The 24,626-nt window shown below is 49.2% G+C and overlaps 3 protein-coding genes across 7 annotated transcripts in view; 2 read left to right on the plus strand and 1 right to left on the minus strand.

Moving 5' to 3' along the window:
• The window catches only part of FAH (fumarylacetoacetate hydrolase), a 32,705-nt gene extending 27,350 nt beyond the window's left edge, over positions 1-5,355 (plus strand). For 4 of the 5 annotated variants that reach the window (XM_004278328.4, XM_033402980.2, XM_033402979.2 and 1 more), the window contains 2 exons: positions 368-485; positions 5,107-5,355. In XM_004278328.4, the coding sequence (XP_004278376.2) occupies positions 368-485; positions 5,107-5,186 (198 nt within the window). In that variant the 3' untranslated portion in view covers positions 5,187-5,355. The other variant, XM_033402977.2, reaches the window with a different exon arrangement.
• Positions 5,356-11,739: 6,384 nt separating this feature from the next.
• LOC101281272 (annexin A2-like) lies at positions 11,740-14,702 on the plus strand. Its single transcript, XM_033402826.2, is given in 2 exon segments — positions 11,740-12,081; positions 13,471-14,702. Coding segments are annotated over 2 exon segments (1,476 nt in total). The 3' UTR covers positions 14,605-14,702.
• A 196-nt stretch (positions 14,703-14,898) lies between these two features.
• CTXND1 (cortexin domain containing 1) lies at positions 14,899-24,510 on the minus strand. Its single transcript, XM_049705112.1, has 2 exons — positions 24,299-24,510; positions 14,899-22,682 (listed from the first exon to the last, which is right to left on the minus strand). The coding sequence occupies exon 2, from the start codon at positions 22,618-22,620 to the stop codon at positions 22,441-22,443; it is 180 nt and encodes a 59-aa protein (XP_049561069.1). The 5' UTR covers positions 22,621-22,682; positions 24,299-24,510; the 3' UTR covers positions 14,899-22,440.
• Between the last annotated feature and the right edge of the window lie 116 nt (positions 24,511-24,626).

A 24,626-nucleotide genomic window follows, 5' to 3' on the forward strand; every position in this document is an offset into this window, starting at 1 on the left:
AAGGTCGAGACTGCAGGCTCTTTGATGGAGAATCTCTTCCCAGTGGGTGGGGTCAGGCACGACAGCGTCTGGGTAAGCCGCAGCCTCTGGAGCCGGCAGGGGCCTGACAGGAAGGGCCTGGGCACACTTGTCCAGCATCCCGCACCTCCGCGTCCTGGATGGAGTGAGCAGGGCAGGTAGAGTGCCCGGCCTCGAGGACACTTCTGCAGTGGTCCCACCGAGGCAGGGTCTCTGAGGGCCGCGGGATCCCCCGCCCCTTCCCAGCATCCCCTGGCCCCCGCCTTGCTAACCACTGCCCACACCAGATCCGCCACACTCACCGTGATGTAAGTACATATCACACCTTCTTCCCTTTCCCGTTATGAAGGAGCCAGAGAGCTTTGGCTGCATGCTGGAGCTGTCGTGGAAGGGAACGAGAGCCATAGAGCTGGGGAATGGACAGACCAGGAAGTTTCTGCTGGACGGGGATGAAGTCATCATCACAGGTGAGGGGGCCAGGGCCTGCGGGCGTCCTCTCCTCCTCGGCCGCGGGCGCTGTCCTAACCGTCTGGCCAGGAAGCCATCTGTCCCAACTCGTCCCCACTCTGGCAGTCCCAGGTCTGTGTCTGCTTGTACTGGCCTTTGCCCCAACGCTGCCTGCCAGGGACTTTATTTTGGTTTAAATTAAAATTTTTTTTATCTTTTGGCTGCACCGCACGGCACGTGGGATCTTAGTTCCCCGACCAGGGATCGAACCCAGGCCCCCTGCATCGGAAGCGCAGAGTCTTAACCACTAGATGACTAGGGAAGTCCCTGCCAGGGACTTTAAATCGGAGTCTCCCCGAACCAAAAAGACTGCAGAAGTCCCGCTTTGTCTCCTTCCTCCCTGAGTGAAATTCTAAAATAATGGCAGGTTCCCATTGTTCTGGACTCGGCAGTGCAAAGACCCTGTGTCCTATGACCTTGTGCCCTATGACCCTGTGCCTTATGACCTGGCTGAGTTAGTGACGAGATTTCCCAGCAGCCCATTCCGAGGAGGTCAGGGCACCCCTTACATCTTGGGGGGTCGTTCTGCCCACCACATATCATTGCTGGAGAGGAAGGAGCCGCCGTGGTCAGCAGCCCGCTACTCAGGGTCAGGTGCAGGTTGGACTCCCACAACCCCACCGGCCCTGTGACCTTCCTCAAGTTATTGAACCTTTCTGGACTCAGTTTCCTCATCTTTAAAATGGAGTTGATGATAGATACAGTAGTTAACCTCACAGCATGGTTGTAAGGATGAGACGAACCAGTTTATTCCTTCAGGGGACGTTTCTGGAGCAGCTGCTGTGACTCCCATGCTGGGGTTCAGGGGTGAACAAGGCAAGTGCAGGATCTGCCCCCTGGGGTCATGTTCCACTGTCACTGCTGCACCTGCATTTTACAGGTGGGAAAATGACTTGCAGGGGGTAAATAACTTGCCCAAGATCTTGCAACCAGTAAGTCATGAAATCAGATTTCGCATCCAGGCAGCTTATCTTCAGAACCCCAATTCTTAAGCCCTTTGATAATATCTAAAGAGCCTAACAAGGTGCAAGGTACCTTGTGAGTGCTTAAAATTGGTGACGGTCTTCACCGTTGTCCTCATTGTCATTGCTGTTTTTTCCAGAACCCGGTTTTGAGAATGCCCAGCATCCTGACTCCTCCTTAATAGGAGTCCCTACCTGAAGCGTGGGAATCAGCCACGCCCATCTGCCCTGCAGGCAGGTTAAGGGGGCACCCGTTCTCTGCACTCGCTCTCCACATCCTGCTCTCTGCCTGCCGACCACACATTTCCCTTCCTGGGTCCTATTGTCGCCCCTATTTCCTGGAAAACTGGGCTGTAGCTGTAGCTATGGATTCTCGTTCCCATTGGTGGGATGGAGTGGGGAATAGGCAGAGGGTCAGATTTCAGGAAAGGGCCAGTGAGATCAGATAACATTCCAGAGGAGATTATACTTTTCGCTTCCATTTCCGTGGTTGACGGAGCCCAACCCAGGGAGGCAGGGAGCTGCTTTTCCCCTCTGCCCAGGGCTCGGTGACACACTCTGACTTGGGTGCAAACTTTCCTCATGCTCTGGCCTCTCGGGGCCCTCTGTCCCTGCCTGAACGCACCTGCCTCCAGCTTCTCCTCCCTGCACTGGAGAGCAGCAGCTTGGGAGCCTGGAAAGACCTTCCTCAGCTGGGTGCAGAGCCTCACTTTTCATCCTTTGGGCCAGTGGTCCCAACCAGAGTGGCTTTGCCCCTTGGGGGACATTTGGCGACGTCTGGAGACAGTTCTGGCTGTCTCCGAATGGCAGCCAGGGACGCTGCTAAACATCCTAAGTGGACAGGACAGCTTCTCATGAGAAAGAATCATCTGACTCAGAAGGTCGTCTCTGACGTTAAGAAACCCCATGTGGACCATCTGCTTGGCAGCTGTAAAATGGGGAGGAAGTGGCCAGCTTTCCCACCAGGATGTAATCGTGCATCTGTTCTCAGGAAGCAGGCAGGGCTGTTTGCTGGGGGTGGTGGCTCTGTTGTAACCCAGGGCAGGAAGGAGCAATGTGAACGACAGAGCACCCGGCGTTGAAGTGGGGAGGAGAAAGACATCCTCTGAGTATTTGCAGCTCTCCAGGAAGAAGGCGCTTTAAAAATGCTGCAGCTTAGGGCTTCCCTGGTGGCGCAGTGGTTGGGAGTCCGCCTGCCGATGCAGGGGACACGGGTTCGTGCCCCAGTCCGGGAAGATCCCACATGCCGCGGAGCGGCTGGGCCCGTGAGCCATGGCCGCTGAGCCTGCGCGTCCGGAGCCTGTGCTCCGCAACGGGAGAGGCCGCAACAGTGAGAGGCCCGCGTACCGCAAAAAAAAAAAAAAAAAAAGCTGCAGCTTGGAGTGAGCTGCTTTGACAGATGATTGATGAATTTCTGCCAGGTTTTGCTTCCATAGGCTTTTTTTTCCCCCAGGGACACGAATATTTCTGAGCATTGAGATTCTAAAGTGACTGATGGAAAAATAATGAAACAGAATAGGCAAGGATGTTGCTCTGGACAAAAGGTGACACTGAGTGTTAAGGGTCAGTGCTGGGGTGGCAAGGATGTGCCTCGGTGATGCCGGGGAGGGTGAGGGGCTGGTTTGGGGTTGTTGCTGGTGTCCAAGCTGCCACCAAACTTCTCCCCAGAGAAGGCCAGCAGTCAGAGCAGCCCTCACAGGGAGGACCGGTGGGATGACTGGGCAGGTGGGAGGAAGTGGGAGGAGACAGGCTGGGTAGGCTGTACTGAGCTACAGGTGGCCGTGAGGACTGTCCCTGCGCTCACTGGAAGGGCTCATTGAGGCGTCCCTGACCCCGTCTCCCAAAGCTGTCTTTGGTCTCAGTGTTCAGTTGGCTGGGAGTCCTCTCCGCAGTGAGCTTCGATTTGTTTCTCTCAGTTGTGAGAATATCGCAACTCCTTGCTTTCCCTTCTTCACATTGGGTAGCAGAAGGCCTAACTCCAGATTTGGGGGTCGTCTTCGGCAGGTGAGGGGGTCTGGTGGTGTTTTGTGTAACTCAAGGTCACGGGCATCCCCTGCAGTGGCCCTCATGTTCGTCATGGGCAGGTGGCCGTCACCTCAGCACTGCCGTGGCTCGTGGTGCTTGAGAAGCGTCTCAATCTGAGGAGCCTTGGAGCCTCTGTATAGGCCTGACACCCATAAACCTATGTGCTTCCATCTGTCTTCTCTCTAGGGGCCACTGGAGAGGGTGCTGTTTAAAACATAGCTTTCACTGTCTTGCTGAAAACTCCTGAGTCACCTCAGTGCCCTCGGGAAAAGGTTCAAACTCCTTAACATGGCTTCTAAGAATACTCTGTACTCTGGCTTCTCAGGGGACCCCACACAACAGCTTCACTGAATAAGTGCACCTCGTGCATCTCTCGCCTTGGTCTCCGTGTCTTTGCACACGCTGTTCCCTCTGTCTGGCACACCCTTTTCGTTGTGTCCCCCCTGGTGAACTCGTATCCACCTGTCAAGTCCCAGCTCCGATGTTCCCTCCTTTCTGCTCCTGTTTCCTCCATGCTGCTCTCCCAGCTCCTCATAGACTTGTCTGCTCTGACTCAGACAGCTGCTCCCACTCAATGGACCCTTCTCAGGTCCAGGGACAAGGGCCTCCTCCTCTCTGCCTTTCTGCTGAAATGGAATTGAGTGAATTTGTTTAACATCTGCTCTGGGAGAGATGTCATGCTAGGGCTTCAGCCACGTGTTTCATTGAATCCTCACAACCCTGAGAGGTAAGGATTGCTATTCCCATTTGCAGACAAGGGGGCTGAGCTCAGAGGTTAAACAAGTTGCCCCTAATCCCCCAGCTTATAATCATCATAATAGCTGACACTGAGCACTTCCCCTGGGCAAGGCACTCTTTTGGAGTTCTCTGTGTATTAACTCATATCATCTTTGCAACAGCCCTGCGCAGTGAGTACTATCATTAGATCCATTTCACAGATGAGGAAACTGAGTTCCAGAGACTTCCCTCGTGGTCCAGTGGTAAAGACTCCACACTCCCAATGCAGGGGACCCGGGTTTGATCCCTGGTCAGGAAACTAGATCCCGCGTGCTGCAACTAGGCTAAAGGAGCCTGCATGCCACAACGAAGATCCCACGTGCCACAACTAAGACCTGATGCAGCCAAATAAATAAATAAATATTAAAAATTAAAAAAAACAAAAACGAAAAGAAAAGAAACTGAGTTCCAAGGGGACTCAAGGTCATGGAGCCAGTAGGTGGAAGAGCCAGGCTTTGAACCCAGTCAGTCTAGCCTCAGGCTAATTAGCAAGCCTAGAATTTGAACTCAGACTTACTTAGGGAGAGTTGACCTATACCTATTGCTTTACCTCCCAGGAAAGCCATTGTGCCATCCTTGCACCGCTTGTGAGGGTCCCTGACAGTAGGGCGGGCCTGGAGTTCCATCTTGGTGCTCCTGTAGCTCTGCCCAGCTTCTGGAGAAGGTGGTTTTTCTGTCGAAAATACCTGTTTGTCATTCAGATGGCACCTTCCTGCCTTGGGCCCAGCTGTGTGCTGACCGGCACCGTGGCCGCTTGGGCGTTGGTTCCCCTGAGCCCAGCGGCTTCGTGGCTGACCCCTGTCCTCCTCTGTTGCAGGACAGTGCCAGGGGGACGGGTACCGCATTGGCTTTGGCCAGTGTGCAGGAAAAGTGCTGCCTGCCCTCTCAGCGGCCTGAGGTTCTCTCTGCCTTCCTGGAAACACAAGCCTTGAGCACTGCCCTCTCCACCTCCCTGCGGGGGACCAGGGGCCCCCACTGAGGCCGCAGGCCTGGTTCTTCATTCAGTAATAAATAAAGCCGTCGTGCTCCCTCTCCGTCTGGGCCTGGCACGGCTCTGAGTGTGCAACGTCTCCTCGTGTTCTTGGTTTGACCCAGTGGGTCAAGGTGTGTACCGCTTCCTTGAGAGACCAATTCGTTTTCTAGTTTTTATTAGCGAGGCTGAGGGTCTGCTGTTCCTCCTCAGACATTCTAGAGCTCCCAGTATTCTCTGGAACGTGGAAGAAAGAATGGCACTTGTATTAGCTCAGAGTCCTCCGGAGAAATGCGACCAAGTAGATGTGTATAGAGAGAGAGACATTTATTTTAAGGAACTGGCTTATGTGATTGTAGAGGCTGGCAAGTCCGAAATCTGCAGGGTGGGCCACAGGCTCGAGACCCAGGGAAGAGCTACAGTTGGAGTCTGAAGGTGGTCTGCTGGAGAGTCCCCGCTTCCAGGGAGCTCAGGCTTTTTTCTCTTAAGGCCTTCAGCAGACTAGATGAAGCCCACCCATATTATGGAGGATAATGTGCTTTACTCAAAGTCCCCTGACTTAGATGTTAATCTCACCTGGAAACTACCTTCACAGCCACATCTACACTGATGTTTGAACAAATATCTGAGTCCCGTGGTTTAGCCAAGTTGACACGTAAATTTACGCACCACAGCACCCCTCACGTTCAGTACCTCTTGGGACCGACTGATGGATGTATGTGGGGTGCAGGCTTGGTTCAAGGGCCCTGTAGCCGTATCAGCACATTAGGAACCTTTGGCTGAGCCCCCAAGTCAAGGGTTCACACACCTGAACTGTGAGAGGGCAGGAAAAGGGCCAGGGGCTTGCTTTTCTTCCCTTGCAAGCCCACCAGAGTCAGGAGAGCGAGCCTTGCCCCATCTCCTCTGCCCTGCCCGCTGCAGACAGGCAGCCTGGTTCCTGGTGACCACAGGGGAAGAGGATGCCTGGTGACACATCTTGGGCCTAATGGACCCCACACCAGGGCCTGGGAGGATGACTGAGCCTGCGGAGCCTGCCCATTAGATCACGCTACTCATTCATCCATTTATTCACCAAATCGTTATTGAGTGCCTTCTCTGTGCCAGGCACTGTAGTAGGAACAAGAGGTGCAGCAGTCACAGAATAGCTGTGACTTGTGATGCCCTTGTGCCCTGTGATGATTACTTCCTAGCGGAGGGAGATGGACAGGAAACAAATGGGCAAGGAAAAGATACGTACTATTGAAATGGAGCAGGACCCTACGGTCTGTGCCCACCATGTCCTCCTCCTGCCTCCTGTCTGTGGAAAAACTTTAGCCAAAGGATAAGTTTAATCAGAGAAGTGAGAAAATGCATAAACAAAGGAAAACAGTCAAAGGAGACCAAATAATAATAGTTGAGTCATTAAGCAAAGTCAAGGACCTTTAGTTCCTTCTCAAGGGCTATAGATAATATTCTGAGCCATATCCTGTGAGCTGTGTTATAGATACTGAAACCTACACCAGGTGGAGAAGTTAACTACAAGATGACCAAACTGTAGCCATGATATAAATTGCCACAATTCCGAGAATTGGCCTCAAAGAAATGGAAACAAACCAACCCTGGAACTGAAGATTAACTGTACTTAAAACCATCAAGATGACAGTGGTCAGACCACCGACGACCAGTTTCAAGATGACTGTCAGAGCTGTTTCTGCATGTAGCCTCCTCCTTCTGTCTATAAAAGCTCTTGCCCCCTGATTGTCGCTTGGGGGGAGTCAGCCTTAGGACAGGAGTCCGCCCTCCACCTCCACTCCTAGCATCCAAAGTAAAGCAAACTTTCCGTTCCACCAACCTTGCCTCTTCATTGTCTTTGAGTGGCTAGCAGCCGGACCCCACTTTCGGTTACACTATGACAGATGGGGATAGATTCTATGGAACAATGGGGGACATGGGTGCCGTTATAAACAGGGTGGTCAGAGAAGGCCTTAGTGCCTCTGGTTCTTAGTGCTTTTTTGCTAGACAGCTGAAGAAAGTGAGGGATCAAGGCAGATGGACATCTGGGGCAGAGTGCTCCAGGCAGAGGGTCCAGCCAGTGCAAAGACCTGAGAGTGGAGCATGTTTATCAATTCTAAGGAACATGAAGGTATTTCTTTCTCACGTAGAAGCATTTTGGAGCCAGGAAGTCTGGAGTTTGTATGGCAACTCCACAGTGTCATTAGGGACCCAGGGTCCTCATCCTCAGCACACGGGGTTCAACCTCAAGGTCACCGCATGGTGCAAAAAGCTGCTGGAGCTCCAGCCAATACACCCAAGTTCCAGGCTTGCAGAAAGAAAAATTAAAGAGGTGAGGTTGGGGGGATGAAGGGCCCTCCTCCTAGATGAGTTAGGTACCCTTTGAGCAGCCTTCCTGGGAACACCATACTACACTTTTCTTGGCGTTTTATTGCCAAGAACATAGTCACAAGACCACACCTCATTGCAAGGAAGGCTGGGAATATAGTCTTTTAACTAAACACATTGCTTCCTCAGCTTAAAACCGGAGCTCGACTGCTAAAGAAGAAGGGGAGAATGAATCCTCGGGGGTGGGGTGCAGCTCGTAGTCTCTGCCACACACAGGCTGGGAAGCATCGTGCTCTGAGGCTGAACTGGTCTTGCACAGCTGATTTTATTCCACGAAGCTGCGCCCTGGGGCCATGGTCTTCAATGCTTTGCCGATTTCAGTGGAAATCCTGTACAGTAAATCCCCTGCATATGAATGAGTTCGGTTCCGAGGGTGCATTCGTAAGTCCAATTTGTTCGAAAGTCCAACAAAGTTAGCCTAGGTGCTCAACTAACACAATCGGTTGTATACTGCTGCTTTTCACTTGCTTCCAGACATCCTGGCCTTGAAATAAAGATACTGTACTACTGTACTCTATACAGTACTGCAGAGTAAAGTGCACAAAAGCACAAACACTTGTAGAGGATGCACGCACGTGACAATATACTCCAGACACGTGGACTAACTTAACGTGATTGGACATGCAAACGCATGTTCGCCTCTTTGAAAGTTCACAACTTGAAGGTTCGTATGTAGGGGACTTACTGTAGAGTCACCAGGGTCTCTCAGAGCCCTGCTGTCTAGATAAGACTGATCCAAATACGTATTCTCTGAATTTGGAAGACCGAAGTCTTCCTTGGGTTTGTTCTGAATTCCTGTGGGCTGTGTTCCCAGGGCCACCTCTGCTCCTGCTTGCTCCACTGAAATCTCTGTTCCCCACCTTGTGTTTGGGATTGTTCCCTTAGCTCTAACTCCTGGCATCAACATGCATGAGTGACCCATCTTGTTTTCCTCACCTAAATACACCTAAAGAGCTATTGCACATGGCAGATCTTCACCAGAGGTCCCTGGGTCGTGGGCAAAAGTCATCTAAAATCATTATCAATCCACTTGCCCGCTGGCACCAGAGAGTGCTGACGCCAGCTATGGAGATCACATACTTACCCCTCACTGTGCATTTAATGGGCTTAGGGGCTGGTGATGCTGGGTGAACCCTCTGGATCTGGCCCTGGAGTCTGAGACACACACAGGGTGGATGTTAATAGGGGGTCTGGCGTGGGATTTCTCCAACGATTACTTTCCCTTAACCTTCAGCAACATGAGCCTCTTTGTTTTCCAGCCTCGATCTCAAAATTCCCATTGCCAGCTCCAGATGAGAAGTGAAGTTAATAGTCTAGTTTGGGAACTGAGCTCACTGAAACCTACCCGTGTATAATGGTAATGAAATCAACAAAAATGCTTTTCATGGCCAAATCTTCTCTTTTTCACAATGGTATGTTAAGAACTAGAGACGTTTGATCAAATAGATGGAGCTGACAGATCCGGTGATGAACATCCCAAGGCAAATTGGCTGTAATTATCACTGTATCTTCCTTATTAATTCATACTTCATTCACGCTTCCTGTTTTGACCAGTGGCCCATGATGAATCTAAATGGATGACTATGCAACTGAGAATAGAATCCTTTTTTTTTTTTTTTGTGGTACGCGGGCCTCTCACCGTTGTGGCCTCTCCCGTTGCGGAGCACAGGCTCCGGACGCGCAGGCTCAGCGGCCATGGCTCACGGGCCCAGCCGCTCCGCGGCATGTGGGATCTTCCCGGACCAGGGCACGAACCCGTGTCCCCTGCATCGGCAGGTGGACTCTCAACCACTGCGCCCCCAAGGGAAGCCCTAGAATCCATTTTAAACTGCACTTGAGGAGGAGCAAGCCCAGTGATGTTTCTGCCAGGATGCGGCCTGCTGGAGGGTGTCAGAGGGCTCCGGCTGGACTCACGGGCGTGCCACTGCCCTGGGCCTGGCAGGCACTGGGTACCAGGGCCCAGGAGACCCTGCCCTGGGCGGGTGGGGAGCAAGGGAAGAGGAGCCTTGTTGCTTTCACCATGGGACTTCCCTGCCCTGCACCTGCTCACTCACGCTGGTTTACCTTAAAATGCCATTTACAGGGCTTCCCGGGTGGCACAGTGGTTGAGAATCCGCCTGCCGACGCAGGGGACACGGGTTCGACCCCAGTCTGGGAGGATTCCACATGCCGCGGAGCAACTGGGCCCGTGAGCCACAACTACTGAGCCTGTGCGTCTGGAGCCTGTGCTCCGCAACAAGCGAGGCCGCGATAGTGAGAGTCCCGCTCATCACGATGAAGAGTGGCCCCCGCTCGCCGCAACTAGAGAAAGCCCTCGCACAGAAACGAAGACCCAACACAGCCAAAAATAAATTAATTAATAAATTAATTTAAAAAAAAAAGCCATTCAGAGCTATTCTGAGGATGAGGGAGGATTTCGGCCAAGATAATGTTTTTGAAGGCAAGGGAACTTTAGGATTTTTTTGTTTTTGGCTCCACCCTTCAGCATGTGGGATCTTCCCCGACCAGGGATCGAAACCACACCCCCTGCATTGGAAGCACGGGGTCTTAACCACTGGGCCACCAGGGAAGTCTGGGAACTTTAGGATTATAAGTATCATAATTAATAATTATCTCAAAGAGTCTCAATACCAAAATGGACCTCCAAAGTGTTTACATTTAAAATTTTCTTTTCTTTCTTTAGTTTGGGAGCGTGTTCCTTTTAGCAACCCCAGAAAAATTAATGTATCAGGGTTGCATTCCACAGTAAGAGTTTGTTTTCTGTGTATCTCTCTCTCTCTGTCCTCTCTGATACCCCAGGGCTGAGGGAGAGGCAGAAATTTACTCAAAGAACTACCGATCTATGGGAGATGGTTACAAATGATGGTTGCTTGAAGGGTCTGTTTTGTCTGTTTGGCTTTGTTTTTTTTCTGCTCTTAGAGAGAAACTAAATAAGACTGGGGCCAGTCTTATTTTGAGGCTCTCTGCCAACAGCACATAAAAGCTGGAACAATAAGACCTTTCTTGAAGCGGGATCTGGATGGAACCTCTCTGTGTCTACAAAGGACTTGATCCCAGAGATGAATACACTATGGCTGTCTGTGATTTTTGAGCAATGTCTGTCTTCATTAGATTTTAAGCTCCTGGGGGCAGAGTCAGCTTCTGCTCATGGAAAGTTCTTCATTATCTAGCACAGAGTAGGCACTCAATATATACTTGTTAAATAAATGAATGACTATCTGGGAGATGATTGGGAACAGGGATTATGTTGTATTCATAAGTCCACCCCTGCTTGGCCAAGAATACACATGGAGACCCACTTATGTCTCAATATTTAAGAGATACAAGTGAAGCTAAAAACTGTTAAATACTCTCTATTCTCCTACCTTGGCATACACATTTTCATAATTACAAAACAAAAATATTTGCAAAGCTATGGTTTTTATATGATTGAAAACTGGCGAAATATCAAATATAAATGAATATAATTATCATTGCACTTGAAGAGTGTTGACGGGCTGGTGATGTTGGAATGAGCGTTAAAGATGTACAAATACATGAATTGCTATATCAATATTTTTAAAATAAAATTTTATTTTTTAAGTTAGTTTTTCTTGCCTTAATTTCATTAGAATCATTAATTATCCTATCTTAATCAAGTTTTTCACATAATTTGGGTTTTATTGACAGACTAATGTAAATGATTACAAAGTAAATTGAGTTATACTCAAAGTATATGAAATGTAACTATTTTCATCAACACCTTAAATGTTAAAAATTGAAAAATTTACTTTATATTCATTTCCAGTTATTTTTCTTTGACATTCAAAATTATCTATTAAAATGAAAAGGCAAGATACAAATTATAATTAAAGGACATCAGCACTTCATATCAAGCTTATTTAAATCAAGTTGAAATGTTTAAATTTATTTTTTTAAATTCGATTAAATCCTATTAAGTGCTTTTTATAAAAATAAAACTATTTATAATCCTAGCGTTCAGTGTCCATCTGGTTGCCAAAGTAAAGGATTAGTATCACGCGCCATTTATGTTATGTCGAGACTTATGTACATATAAATTAATATGAATTAGTTAACATTGCAAAATGTGCCCTAATTGCCATGTGCAGCTGTTGCCAGAACCACGAATTGGAAAACAATCAAGAAAATGAATTTTGGGTAGAACTGAAAAATGACACAGGTTGGGGCAAGAATCAGTTGCGTCCATGCGAGGAGGAAGTAGTGAGTGACCTAATCAGTCTCTTCTCTTACCGAAGTGCTTTCACTCCCCTGACCCCCGCAGAAGGGAGGACGCCCCCATCGCCAGCGCTGGCAGTGACCCACCACACGGCTGTGTGGCATTCACGTGGGCACTTTTATTTTGTGGACGCAGCCCAGAGGTGTGAAGAGGCGTTCCCCTGGGGCCTGGGCAGTATTACTCTTGAGAGGTTACGTAGGATACAGGTGGGGCGGCATCAGGATGAGTCCCGAGGGGAGAGGGGCCCGCGTGCTCTTGAATATATTCATTTGTGTGTGTATGTTTATGATATGCTGAGCCCTCCGTGGCATGGATCCCAGGGAAAGCCCGCCTATTCCCCAAGCCTAAAGGCACTATTGCTTCTTTACCTCCATCTCTGGACCCCCCAGTGTCTCTGATAGTTTTTGTATAAACGAAGAGACTTGTTCATTTCACATAGCTAGTGAGTGGCAGAGCTGAGACTGGATTCCGCAACTTGGAACTTCTAGGGCAACACTTTTCTCAGCCTGGCAAATTGTGGTGTTTTGTGGGGGGTTTTTGAGAAATGGTAACATTTTATTACCATTAAAACAAATCTTTTTATTTGGAAATAATTTCAAACTTACAGAAAACTTGCAAGAATTAGGATAGTATAAAGAACACCATATAAAGACCACACCAGAAGTCTCTGGCCGTATTTAACTAGTGTTAACATTTTACCCCATTTGCTGTGTTATTTGTGCTCTCTCTCTTTACGTGTACATATGTTTATACTCTCCAATATGATATATGTAAATGTATATACTCAGACTAGTTTTTCTGTACCATTTAAGGGTAATTTACATATATTATGGTCCTTTATCCTTAAATACTTCTGAGTGTATTCTTAGCACAAGGATATTTTCTTTTTTTTAATGTTTATGTTATTTATTTATCTGTTTATTATTTATTTGTTTTAACATCTTTATTGGAGTATAATTGCTTTACAATATTGTGTTAGTTTCTACTGTATAACATAGTGAATCAGCTATATGTATACATATATCCCCATATATCCTCCCTCTTGCGTCTCCCTCCCAGCCTCCCTACCCCACCCCTCTAGGTGGACACAAAGCACCGAGCTGATCTCCCTGTGCTATGCAGCTGCTTCCCACTAGCTATCTGTTTGACATTTGGTAGTGTATGTATGTCAATGCTACTCTCTCACCTTGTGCCCAGGGATATTTTCTTACATAACCACAGTACCACTATCAACCTCATGAAGTTTAACATTGAGGCTGGCAAATTGTGGAACAGTGGTTGGAACTTTGATTTTGACCCATGGAAGTGAGCTTCTTAAGAGCAGGACTGTGCTTGACTCATCTTTGTGTCCAAACCCCCCATTAAACAGTAGCTGCTCATAAATGTGCGTTGTATCAAGGAGTTCCCTGTTTCACAGCTATGAGCTCAACACGAAGCTCTTCTTTCAAATAATCTTAGAGCTGTATTTGGTAATCTAAGAGAAGGAAAAAATCATGTGCATAAGAATGGTCATTGAAGCACTGCTTATGTACCCAAATTTCAGCCTGCTGGGTGTCATCCCATCTCTTAGTCCTCTGGGGTCATTCTTTCCTTAGTATATATTCATAGGAAGGCAGAGCCCCCCCTACTGCATCCCAGTCAATAAAGATAATAGGTTCTGCATCTGGGGACACTCGCAGCGCACTGCACCCGGCCCAGCTTCTCTCAAAAGGTCTACCGTTCATGAACTTCTCTGCAAGCTCAGCTTGGAGGGTGATCACTCCACACCTCCAAGTGCATATGGGTCAGTCAAAGCGTACACGAACTTTGATGCTGAGCGGGACGCTCTGAACATTGAAACGGCCATCAAGACTAAAAGTGTGGATGAGGTCACCATCGTTAACACTTTGACCAACCGCAGCAATGAACAGAGACAGAATATTGCCTTCGCCTACCAGAGAAGGACCAAAAAGGAACTTGCATAAGTACTGAAGGCAGCCTCGTCCAGCCACCTGGAGACAGTGATTTTGGGCCTATTGAAAACACCTGCTCAGTATGACGCTTCTGATCTGAAAGCCTCCGTGAGGGGGTTGGGGACCGATGAGGACTCCCTCATTGAGATCATCTGCTCAAGGACCAACCAGGAGCTACAGGAAATCAACAGAGTCTACAAGGAAACGCACAAGACCGATCTGGAGAAGTATATCATTTCCAACACATCTGGTGACTTCCGCAAGCTGATGATTGCCCTTGCAAAGGGTCAAAGAGCAGAGGATGGCTATGTCATTGATTATGAACTGATTGACCAAGATGCCTGGGATCTCTATGATGCTGGCATGAAGAGGAGAGGAACTAATGTTCCCAAGTGGATCAGCGTCATGACCGAGTGGAGCGTGTGCCACCTCCAGAAAGTGTTTGAAAGGTACAAGAGCTACAGCCCTTATGACATGCTGGAGAGCATCAAGAAGGAGGTCAGAGGAGACCCAGAAAATGCCTTCCTGAACCGAGTCCAGTGCATTCAGACCAAGCCCCTGTATTTTGCTGACAGACTGTACAACTCCATGAAGGGCAAGGGCACTCACGATAAGGTCCTCATTAGAATCATGATCTCCCACAGTGAAGTGGACATGTTGAAAATTAGATCTGAATTCAAGAAAAAGTATGACAAGTCCCTGTACTATTACATTCAGCAAGACACCAAAGGCGACTACCAGAAAGCGCTGCTGTACCTGTGTGGTAGGGATGACTGAAGCCCGCGATGGCCCAAGGGTCCAGGATGGCTGCTCCGCGCTCCCAGCTAACAGTTCTACACAATCAGCTTGTGGCTAACAGTCCCCTTGTGCCCATCCCTGGGAGGATGACGTTAGCACTGCCCACCCCACCCGCTCCATCCTTAGTTTAGTTGCCTAAGCATTACCTGGCTTTCCGATCTAGTCTCTCTTTATAGTCAAAGAAATGAACATTCCAAGGAGTTGGAAGTGAAATCTATGATGTGAAACACTTTGCCTTCTGAGTACTGTGTCGTAAACAGATGAATAAACTGAATTTTTACTTTAGGAAAAAAAAAATAAAGGTAATAAAAAAGAGTTCACCTTCATCGGGCAGGGGACAGTGGTACCCCTTAATTGCATCACCTCAGGGATTTGCCATTTTCCTTCTCTCTGTTGTATTGTAGGGGCCCTGCTCACCTTAACAACCCACAGAACTTCATGAGTGTCTATTATATAGATGACATTATGCCAACCGGCTCTGGTGAAGTAGCAAGGACCACACATGGCCCGTGCTTGCCAGAGGGTGAGAGAAAACCCCTATGGAAGTCCAGGAGCCTGCCATCTTGGAGAACTTTCTAGGGTTCCAGCAGTCGGGGGCATGTTGGGACATTCCCTCTTAGGTGAGAAACCTTGCTTTTCCTTGCATCCATGGAAGATGGGCCTCTTTGGGCTTTTGAGGCAATGTGGAGCACATTTGTGTGTGCCACTCTGCTGCATTTACCGGGTACGTCATAAGGCTGCTGGCTCGGAATGGGACCCAGAGCAATCAAGGGCTCTAGAACGGTTCAGGCTGGGACAAAAGCTACCTGACCAATTGAGCCTTAAGACCCAGCAGACCCAATGGTACAGGAAGTGTCTGTGGCAGATAAAGATGCTGTTGGGAGCTTCTGACTTTCCCCAGTAGGGGAATCAGAGTGCTGACCCAACTGCAGTAAGATTGGAAGAGAGGACTCAAGGCAGTCTTGAGGAGATGTATGTAGAAGGATGTCTTTGAAGGAGCCCTGAATGTGAAGATATTCATGTGCCACCTAAATGCCTATCAAAAGGTATCTATTGCAGAGAAGACTGTCAGTAATCAGGTGGACACCATGACCCAACCTGAGGATGCCTTCCCCTCTCCACTCTGGTGTGTTCTCAGTGGTACTGTGAACAAAGTGACCGTAGTGGAAGGGATGGAGGCTGTACATGGGTTTAACAACATGGGCTTTCCCTCACTAAGGCCCACCTGGCTGGTTTCCATCACTTCTGGGTATGCACCCTGCCCAGGATGAAGCCAATGCCCAGCCCCTGATACACGGCATCCTTCCCCAGGGATGGGTCGTGCGAGACAGGCCAGCCACCACTGGCAAGTTGATTACACTGGACCCCTTCCATCATGGAGGGTGGTGGGAATAGATTCGTATTCTGCATACGGATTAGCTACCTCTGCCCTCCTCGCCGCTTGTGGTGTTTCATTGATCTCAGCGTATCTCACAAACATGACCTTCAACCAGACAACCCATTTGTTTCTTGTCTGTTTGTTTTTTAAAGTTTTTTTTTTTTTTGATGTGGACCATTTTTAAAGTCTTTATTGAATTTGTTACAATATTTCTTCTGTTCTATGTTTTGGTTTTTTGGCCCCGAGGCATGTGGGATCTTAGCTCCCCAACCAGGGATCGAACCCGCACCTCCTGCATTTGAAGGCGAAGTCTTAACTACTGGACCGCCAGGGAAGTCCCTGAGAACTCACTTGTGAAGGAAGTGCAGCTGTGGGTTCATGTCCAGGAAATTCACTGGTTTACCACATGCCTCATCACCCAGAAGCAGTTGGCTTGAGTGAAATTTAGAATGGCCTGTGGAAGGCTCGGGTATGGTGGCTGACCTACAGGATGCAGTATTCACCTTAAACCAGAGACCAATATACGTTGGCATCTTCCCTTGAGCTGGATGATGCTAGTCTGGGAACCAAGGGATGGAAGCGAGAGTGATTCCTCTCACTATGATACCTAATAACCCAGTTATAGAATTTTTGTTTTCCATCCTGTGACCTTGGACTTGGTGGGTTTGGAAATTCCTAGTAACAAAGAAGAAATATTTCCACCAGGGAACATAGTCATGGGTCTGTTAAATTGGAAGCTGAGATCATCCTGTAGCCATTTGGGTCTCCTCATCTTGGACTAGGAGGTGGAGATCACTGTGCTGTCAGGGTGATTTATTCCAATATCTCAGAAGAAACGGTATTGCTCCACAATGAGGGCAAGGAGGGCTAGCTCTGGAACCCAGGGATTCACTGGGGAATCTCTCGTTATTCCTCATCCCATATCCTACTCTGTAGGTCTGGGGTGGGGGTATGCATTTAGATTCCTAGCAAACTCCCCAGTGACGCTGATGCTATCCGTCCTATGACCGTAGCATGACTAGCGATGTCCTAGGGCACCTGTTCTCTCCTGAGTATTCAAAAATGCTTCCAGGTGAGGCCTTCAAGGCCTTGTCAAGTTCTTTGAGGGGGTGGGGATCAGTGGAAACTGGCAACCAAAAAAAAGACAGTGCCCGAGAATTTGGATCCTCTGTGAAGGAAGATTTGGGTCATTCCACTGGATAAAAGACTCCGGCAGTGGAGGGACCGCCAGAAGGTAGAGGGGATATGGAATGGGTGGCAGAAGAATGACACTGTGGTTATCAGCCTAGGCCTCCTGACCAGCCGTAGAAGACGGGACTCCAGCAGCTGTGCTTTATAGGAATCGTTTCATTCACTCACCTAGAGGTGGATACGTTACAATGGAAGTTCCGGGGGGAGTGGACCTAAACTGATAGCAGCCTCAGACAATGTGGTTGTTGATGGGAATTTATATGTCCCCTATGTTGGGGACATACATATTTTCCCCATCCGCGATGGACGCTGAGTGGTAATAGGGGTGCAGTGTACTGGTTAGTTTTCGTTTGCTCTAGTTCGTTAATATATATGAAGGATATCACCCAGAGTCCCCTGTCCTTTAGCTTCTGTTCTTGGCCGATGGCATAGGAGATTAGGGGGCAGGAGGTGAGAAGTCAAGGTATATAGTCTCTTCTCACTGGGTTGCACTTTGATTGTCCACCTGTGGCCATGGCTTTTGTTGGGGGACTCCTCTCCCACTGCTACAGCTTCCACTGGATTCTGGGAACACCCCTTCCCCTTGTCGCTTCAGGCCCAAGTGGTCATGGACTCACCCTGCTGCCCTTCATGGGCATTTTGCCAACCCCTTTCGTGTCCCTTAACCCTGCCCAACCTCTGGGAATATTCTTTCATTAAACCCTCTTCATTTAATGCTTTGAGTGTGCATCTCTTTCCTGCTAGGGTTCTGAGTGATACGGGTCCCAAAGACAAACTCCCCAGGAAGGAGGGAGAGTCTTAGCTGATGGTGATCAAGGACGTGAGGATTCAGGGGGCCAGTGGGTATGGCCGAGGCCGTCCTGTCCCTCTGAACACAGCCAACCTGGCTGTACTGTTTGGACAGAACGAATGAGCATGGGAATGTGGACCAGTGAGCTTAGCTCGAGCGCCTCTCAGCAGACTGGGCTATAAACCAAAGAGGGCACTGCAGGTTGTCATCCATCACGCACGTAGGACCCATCTTCAACAGCTAGACTGCAGGGTGTGAAACCACACTAGTGGACACACCAGGCTTTGAAATTCTCTCTACCTGACATTTGGAAGCAGGACCAGCTCCTTTTGTTTTTGTTTTTTTTTTTGCGGTACGCGGGCCTCTCACTGTTGTGGCCTCTCCCATCACGGAGCACAGGCTCCAGACGCGCAGGCTCAGCGGCCATGGCTCACGGGCCCAGCCGCTCCGCGGCATGTGGGATCCTCCCGGACCGGGGCAAGAACCCGTGTCCCCTGCATCGGCAGGCAGACTCTCAACCACTGCGCCACCAGGGAAGCCCTAGGACCAGCTCCTTTTGGATTGAGTTAGCCTCGAAATTCTGGGGCAATTTTATAGGAGAGGGAGTCACGGGTCTTTCAATTCAATAAGAGCATGTAGATATTTGAGCAACTAATCGGAAAAAAATGAAATGGAGATGATGGGAATTGATATACCAGGCTGGTAAAACGAGTGTGCTATTATTCATATCAGCCCATCTGAGCATTCTCAGGGGTCACATTTACGCTAGCAACCGTCATTCTGATTTTTTAAAATTAATTCTTCTTGGACTATAGTTGCTTTCTGATTTCCTGTTTCTGATTATTTCTGCTACCTCACTTGTCCCTGGGATGACTCTCCCTTTCCAGATTACATTTCTTCACATTGACCCCCTTCCAGATGTCTTTATTGCCCCCAAACACCACAACCACAAAGTGGATTGTGTATCAGACTTTACTGAGGGTTTGGAGTAACATGGGGGGACTGTAGCAGAGCACAGAACAGGCCACAACGTAAAATCAGCCACGAGACACCACTGTCCGGAAAATCCATCACCCTTTCCCTGCAGCGGGGAGTTTCTCTCTCATCATATTTTGCCTTAAGTCCTGGATTAGGGCCAATGCCACAGATGCTTTTCATTTGCTCTCTGCCAGCTTCCAGTCTTCAAAAATTCTCTTCATGTCTTTTGCTGGACAGTTTACCTCTCCATACAAAACCCCAAACTTCATCTCAGCTAGCTAGAAACTGGCTAAGATGCTCTGATGACAAAGGACCATCTCCTCCATCCTTTAGCAGCTAAAGCAACAGCAGGAGCTTGACATTTCGGTTGGTTTTTCCCCTTAATATGATCAAATGTTTAGATGACTCTTCGTCCCCCATGTGTGTCTAAGCTGGAGGGGGTGTTATTTAAATATTTATTCTCCGCCAACCTGAGCAAGCCCAGGGTTCGTCATATCTGTCTTTAGCTTTCTTTCTTTCTTTTTATTTTGCAACATGTATAATAGGGAAAATGAAGGCAATCTAAGTACTTATTAATAGGACTCTGGATAACTATGTACATGCACTAGATGGTGTGGTTTATAGCCAGTAAAATGATAAATAGGAAGACTGTAGCAGAAACATGCTTATGACGAAATGTTAGGAGATATTGGTTTAAATGATGTAACCGAAGGCTTTTATGAAAAAAATATCTTGCACGTGGACAAGGATTAGAAGGGAACACATGGACACACAATAGAGATCACTATTTTGTGGAGGCTTGGATTTGGAGTGAGTTTGAAATTTTCCATCTTTTTCTGAAATGTTATTTCCCTTTGCCACCAAAAAAAAAGAGTCAAGAGATAGAGTGGGAAATATTAGCAAATCTAGGTGTGGAAAAGAAATAATTGAGACCAAAGGATCCCCAGGGTAGTGCTTCTCAAACTTTAACATGCATACAAATCTCTTGCTAAGAGATTCCTGGGCCCCATCTCCAGAGATTATGATTCTGTAGGTCTGGAGTAGGGGTCCATGATTTTGGATTTCTAACAAGCCCCTCAATGTTGTAGATGCTATTTGTCCTTCATCACGGTTTGAGTAGCACGGCCCTCAGGCACCTGTTTTTCACTCCTGAGAGCTCTAAGTATCTCCAAGTGAGGTCTTCAAGACCTCTTCTTGTTCCTTGGGATCTGTTATTAGCTGATTGGGCGTTGGTTCTGATTTGCATTGTACATCCGTGCTGATGAGCTTTTCACAGAAGTGTTTGGTATCTCTGAGGTAGGCTGCAGAGTGAAGGCTGCCTCTAGGCCTGAGGCAATGTACAAGGTCCTTGCTCTAGATCCTCCTCTCACACAGAGCCTCCAATGCACCTTGGTCCACTGCCTTTGCCAGCTGTCCCTTTGTGCATCACACACAGTGAGGGTGTGGAGGGAGGAACAGCTGGATATGCCCTGGAAAGCTGTCTGAGCAGCCGTGGGCTTGTTCACTTTCAGGGGTCACCTAGTGGTGATGGTGCTTTGGAAACCCACTTCCCAGGTGACCTGGGATGGAGCGGGACCCATGGCTGGGAGGCAGGTTGTGGGAAGGGAACCTTGAGCTTCTTCACAGCTGCAGGGCACTTCTGATGGGGGTGGCAGGTGTGCCTTAGAGGAATGGAATAAATGCATTCAGAAGGAAGGGGAATTCTGGTGGTCTAGTTTAACTTCATATTATGTTTGTGGGAATACCGATGACCATGATAATTACATAAATTAATAGACACCATATCCCTTGAGGTCAGGTGCTGGGAGAGGTTGCTGTGAGTATTCCTCTGACCAGTGGTCCTGGCTGGGAGATTTGGCCTTTCAGCAGTGGAACTGAAAAAAAGCCCAGGGTTCCAGGCTCTGCAGAGAGGGGGGAAGCCAGACCTCTCTTCCTCCCAGCTCAGACCCCTGGCTTCTCCTGGGGTGGTAATATCAAGAAAATACACCAATGTTTGCCCATGTTCTCTCATTTCATCCTCACAACAACCTTGTGAGGTAGATGTTATTCCCTCATGTTACAGATGAGGAAACGGGGGCTCAGAGAGGCTGAGTTATTTGGGGTCATATAGCAAGGAAGTAGAGGAGTTGGGACTTGGGACCAGGTTTGTGGGCTCTGGTCCAATATTCTTGCTGCAAGGTCTTAGACATAGGTGATGGGGTGGGAGGGGGTCAGAAGGGTGGGAAAAGAGGGAGAAGTCATTATAAACAACTTATCCCTTGTCTCACCCCACAGCACGGTTACATTCAAAGCACTCCCACTCCTGTCCTTTCATTCACGAGGTTTACACAAAACAAAAAGGGCAAGGCTTTTCCTCCCCTTTTTAAAATCAGGGAACGGAGGCACTGAGAGGTGAAGTGACTTGCTCAAGGTCACACAGCCTTAGAGTGACTGACAGGACTAGAAGCCAGGTCTTCCTGTCCGATATTAATCTCATAACTGTGTGCTCTCAAGAGGTCACTGGGTGAAATAATTTTGCATGAGGAAAAGTTAGTGGAAAAAAAAAAAAAAGAAATGTAAGACCAAAGGAGATAATTATGAAACTATGACTTATCCACCTGATGGAATACTCTGCAGCCAGTAAAAATGATGGCTATAAAGAGTGCTTGATGAAATGAGAAAGTGTCCATGCTCTAACATGAAGTGATACAACGTCATGCACACGGTATGATTTTGACTATTTAAAAATACATGTAAAAAATGCTGGGAGAAAATATATCAAAATGGCGGCTTTGGGGAAGTGGGATTATAAGGGTTATTTTCCCCCATCCTTCTATTTTTTCTGTATTTTCCCAAACTTCCAAAATACACATTTCATTTATAACAGGAAAAATATACCCCTCTATATTTTAGTTAAAAAAAATACTGTTGGGAAGCAGCCCCTGTGCCTTTTGTGAATTTGGGGTGGTTCACCTTCCACCTCCTTTCCCACGTCACCACGCGCTCCATTGCTGGCCCACTGGGAAGGGGCTGGGGCTCAGGTGAACGTCTGTGCTGGGAGCCTCCCAGTGTGTGTGCTACTTTGCATGTTAAGGGCAAGAGTTTCCTCAAAACGAGACCACTGTTGTTATGATGGTGGGTGACTGTCCCGTATCCGATGCCAAAAGGTGTGCGCGAGCCAGGGAAGATGACCGCCCCCTAGGCTCACAGTGATTCCCCAGACTGGAATCCAGGCCTCCTGACTCCCGGTCCAGCGCTCTTATCCCCAGACTGGCCCACCACTGCAACACCCACAGCATCCCGAGCATCTCACCCTGCTGCTCCTGTGAGAGCAGGCAAGGCTAAGGTGAACCTTCTCCATCCCCGGGTGGCCAAATCCTTTCTCGCCTCCATGGGCTGGAAAGCCGGTGGCCAGGGGACAGAGGCACATCCTGGGGCAACCCTGTCCAGAGAGCGCTGGGCTCTCGGTCCCTCGCCGCGGCCCCCGCCCGCGGGCGCCTCAGTCATCCAGGTGTTGCTCCTCCCAGGTGGATGTGGGGATGGCGCTGTAAGGGTCCATGATGACCTTGGCGCAGCGAATGATCATCACGACGAGGAAAAGGCAGAGGAAGACGAAGCAGGCCAAGGTCAGTCCTTTGTCCACGTCGACGAAGACGGGCTCAGGCGTGGGGTCGTCCATCTCTCGGCAGCGGCTTCAGGCTCCTCCTCCGGCTCACGGTTGACTGGTACCATCTTCCACCCCTGCAGAGAGCCATAGCAGTGGGGACCGGAGGGTCGTGCCAACTTGCCTGGGGTGCGGGCAGGGCACAGCCCTCCCCCTTCTTATATGTCCCCCTGGCGTGGGAGTCTGCTGTTCCCCCTCCCCTCCCCCTCATGAGGGCGAGGAGAGGAAGGGTCACGTGCCTCCTTTTCAGGCGCCTACATGGTCTCAGCCCTGAATCTTATAGGCAACCCAGGTGCCAGGGCCCAGCCAGTGCGTCCTAGCGGGTGGGGGAGGTGACAGAGGAGTCCCAGCAGGGGTAGAGCTGGGCTGTAGCGGAAGCACCTGCTGAGGATGGAGCCCCTGAAGTTGCCTCCACCCTCTGAAACCCTTTAGGACGAGTTATAATAATGCTTTCAACTCTGCCAAGCCACTGACTGAGGGTGATCAGAAAGCATTTTATTTTATTTTATTATCGTTGTTTATTTTTGGCTGTGCTGCATCGGCATGCGGGATCTTAGTTCCTCCACCAGGGATTGAGACCGTGCCCTCTGCAGTGGGAGCGCAGAGTCCTAACCACTGGACCGCCAGGGAAGTCCCCAGAAAGCATTTTTAAAAATTAGGTAATTAATATATATATTTTAAAACAGTAGAACTTACGTTTCAAATGAAAATGAACGTTGAATACCAACACATGAATAGATTGAAGGGGAGCTGCTGTCCCAGAGTTGGGTGGGCAGGCAGCATGGAGGGTCTGCATCCCTTCCCCCTCTATGGGGGCCTTCTGGGACTCCTGAGGGACCTTTGCTGAGCCCCCGAGTCACAGTTGATAATCTGCGGGTGTGACGGAAGAACGGTTTTGGCAGTCAGGTGGACCCCGAGCCCAGCTGCCTTGCAGTGCAGTCCTGGGCAGTGTAAGGTTATCCTTGTATCAGGCCTACGCCTCCCTGCTGTGATAATACAGGGCACGAGGCTGCATCACAAGGGTGTGAGGATTCAGTGCATCTAGCATGGTCCCTGGCCCTGTGGGTGCCCCAGAGCAGACCAAGATGGCAGGTCACGTCCTTGCAGCCCAGCGGTCAGGGAGAGCTTAGGACGAGGGGCACTGCTGCTCGTTATCATCACCCCCCTCCCCCGCCCACCCCCCGCTGAATTTTCAGAGCCCTTGAGCTGTACATTGTGCTTTCACATCCAGTTTATTATTTGATCCTCACGACAGCCCAGGAGGCATGTTAGCCGTGTATCAATATGCCCATTTTATAAACGTGGAAACTGAGTTACAGAAAGGGGGGAAATGACTTACCCAAGGCCCCACATCCCAAACCCTAGGCCTCTGCATGCCTCTCTCTTCTCTGATGGAAAGTAAAGTGGGGACCCATCTCCCCCACCCACTTTGCAACTTCAGAAGGGCACCTATGCAACCCTGGGCTGGCTGGTCCTGACATATCTGTAACCACAGGTGACTATGCTTTCCCCTCCTTTTTTTTTTTTTTTAAAGTTTTTTTGGCCGTGCCACATGACACGTGGGATCTTAGTTCCCTGGCCAGGGATCAAACCCATGCCCCCTGTGTTAGAGGAGCTGGACCGCCTGGGAAGTCCCGCTTGCCCCTCTTTCAGACATCGTCTCCATCCTCACCCCTTTCCAGAGGGCACTGACCTGCTGGTCGGAGTGATCACCACTTCACAAGGGCCACTGGGTGGGCTCGCACCCTGGGTGGGGCTGCTCCAGGAGGGAGGGGGAGTGACCAGACATCACAGCTGGGAGTCAGTGAGAGCAGTGGCCTTTCCCTTATAGAGCAGGTACCCACACTGGCAGCAGCTGGAACAGAATAGGACAGAAGAAGGCTGATTACCTCCCAAGATGCCCACTCCCAGCCATGAGCTGGGCTGGCAGGAAGGTCTGGCCTGGGCAGCTTCTCCCTGAGCATGGTGGTGGGAGCAACCACAGTTTATTCTGATGCTGTTTTTTCTTTCCTTCTCTCTTT

The sequence above is a fragment of the Orcinus orca genome, chromosome 2, assembly GCF_937001465.1.
Source record: "Orcinus orca chromosome 2, mOrcOrc1.1, whole genome shotgun sequence".
Taxonomy (NCBI): domain Eukaryota; kingdom Metazoa; phylum Chordata; class Mammalia; order Artiodactyla; family Delphinidae; genus Orcinus; species Orcinus orca.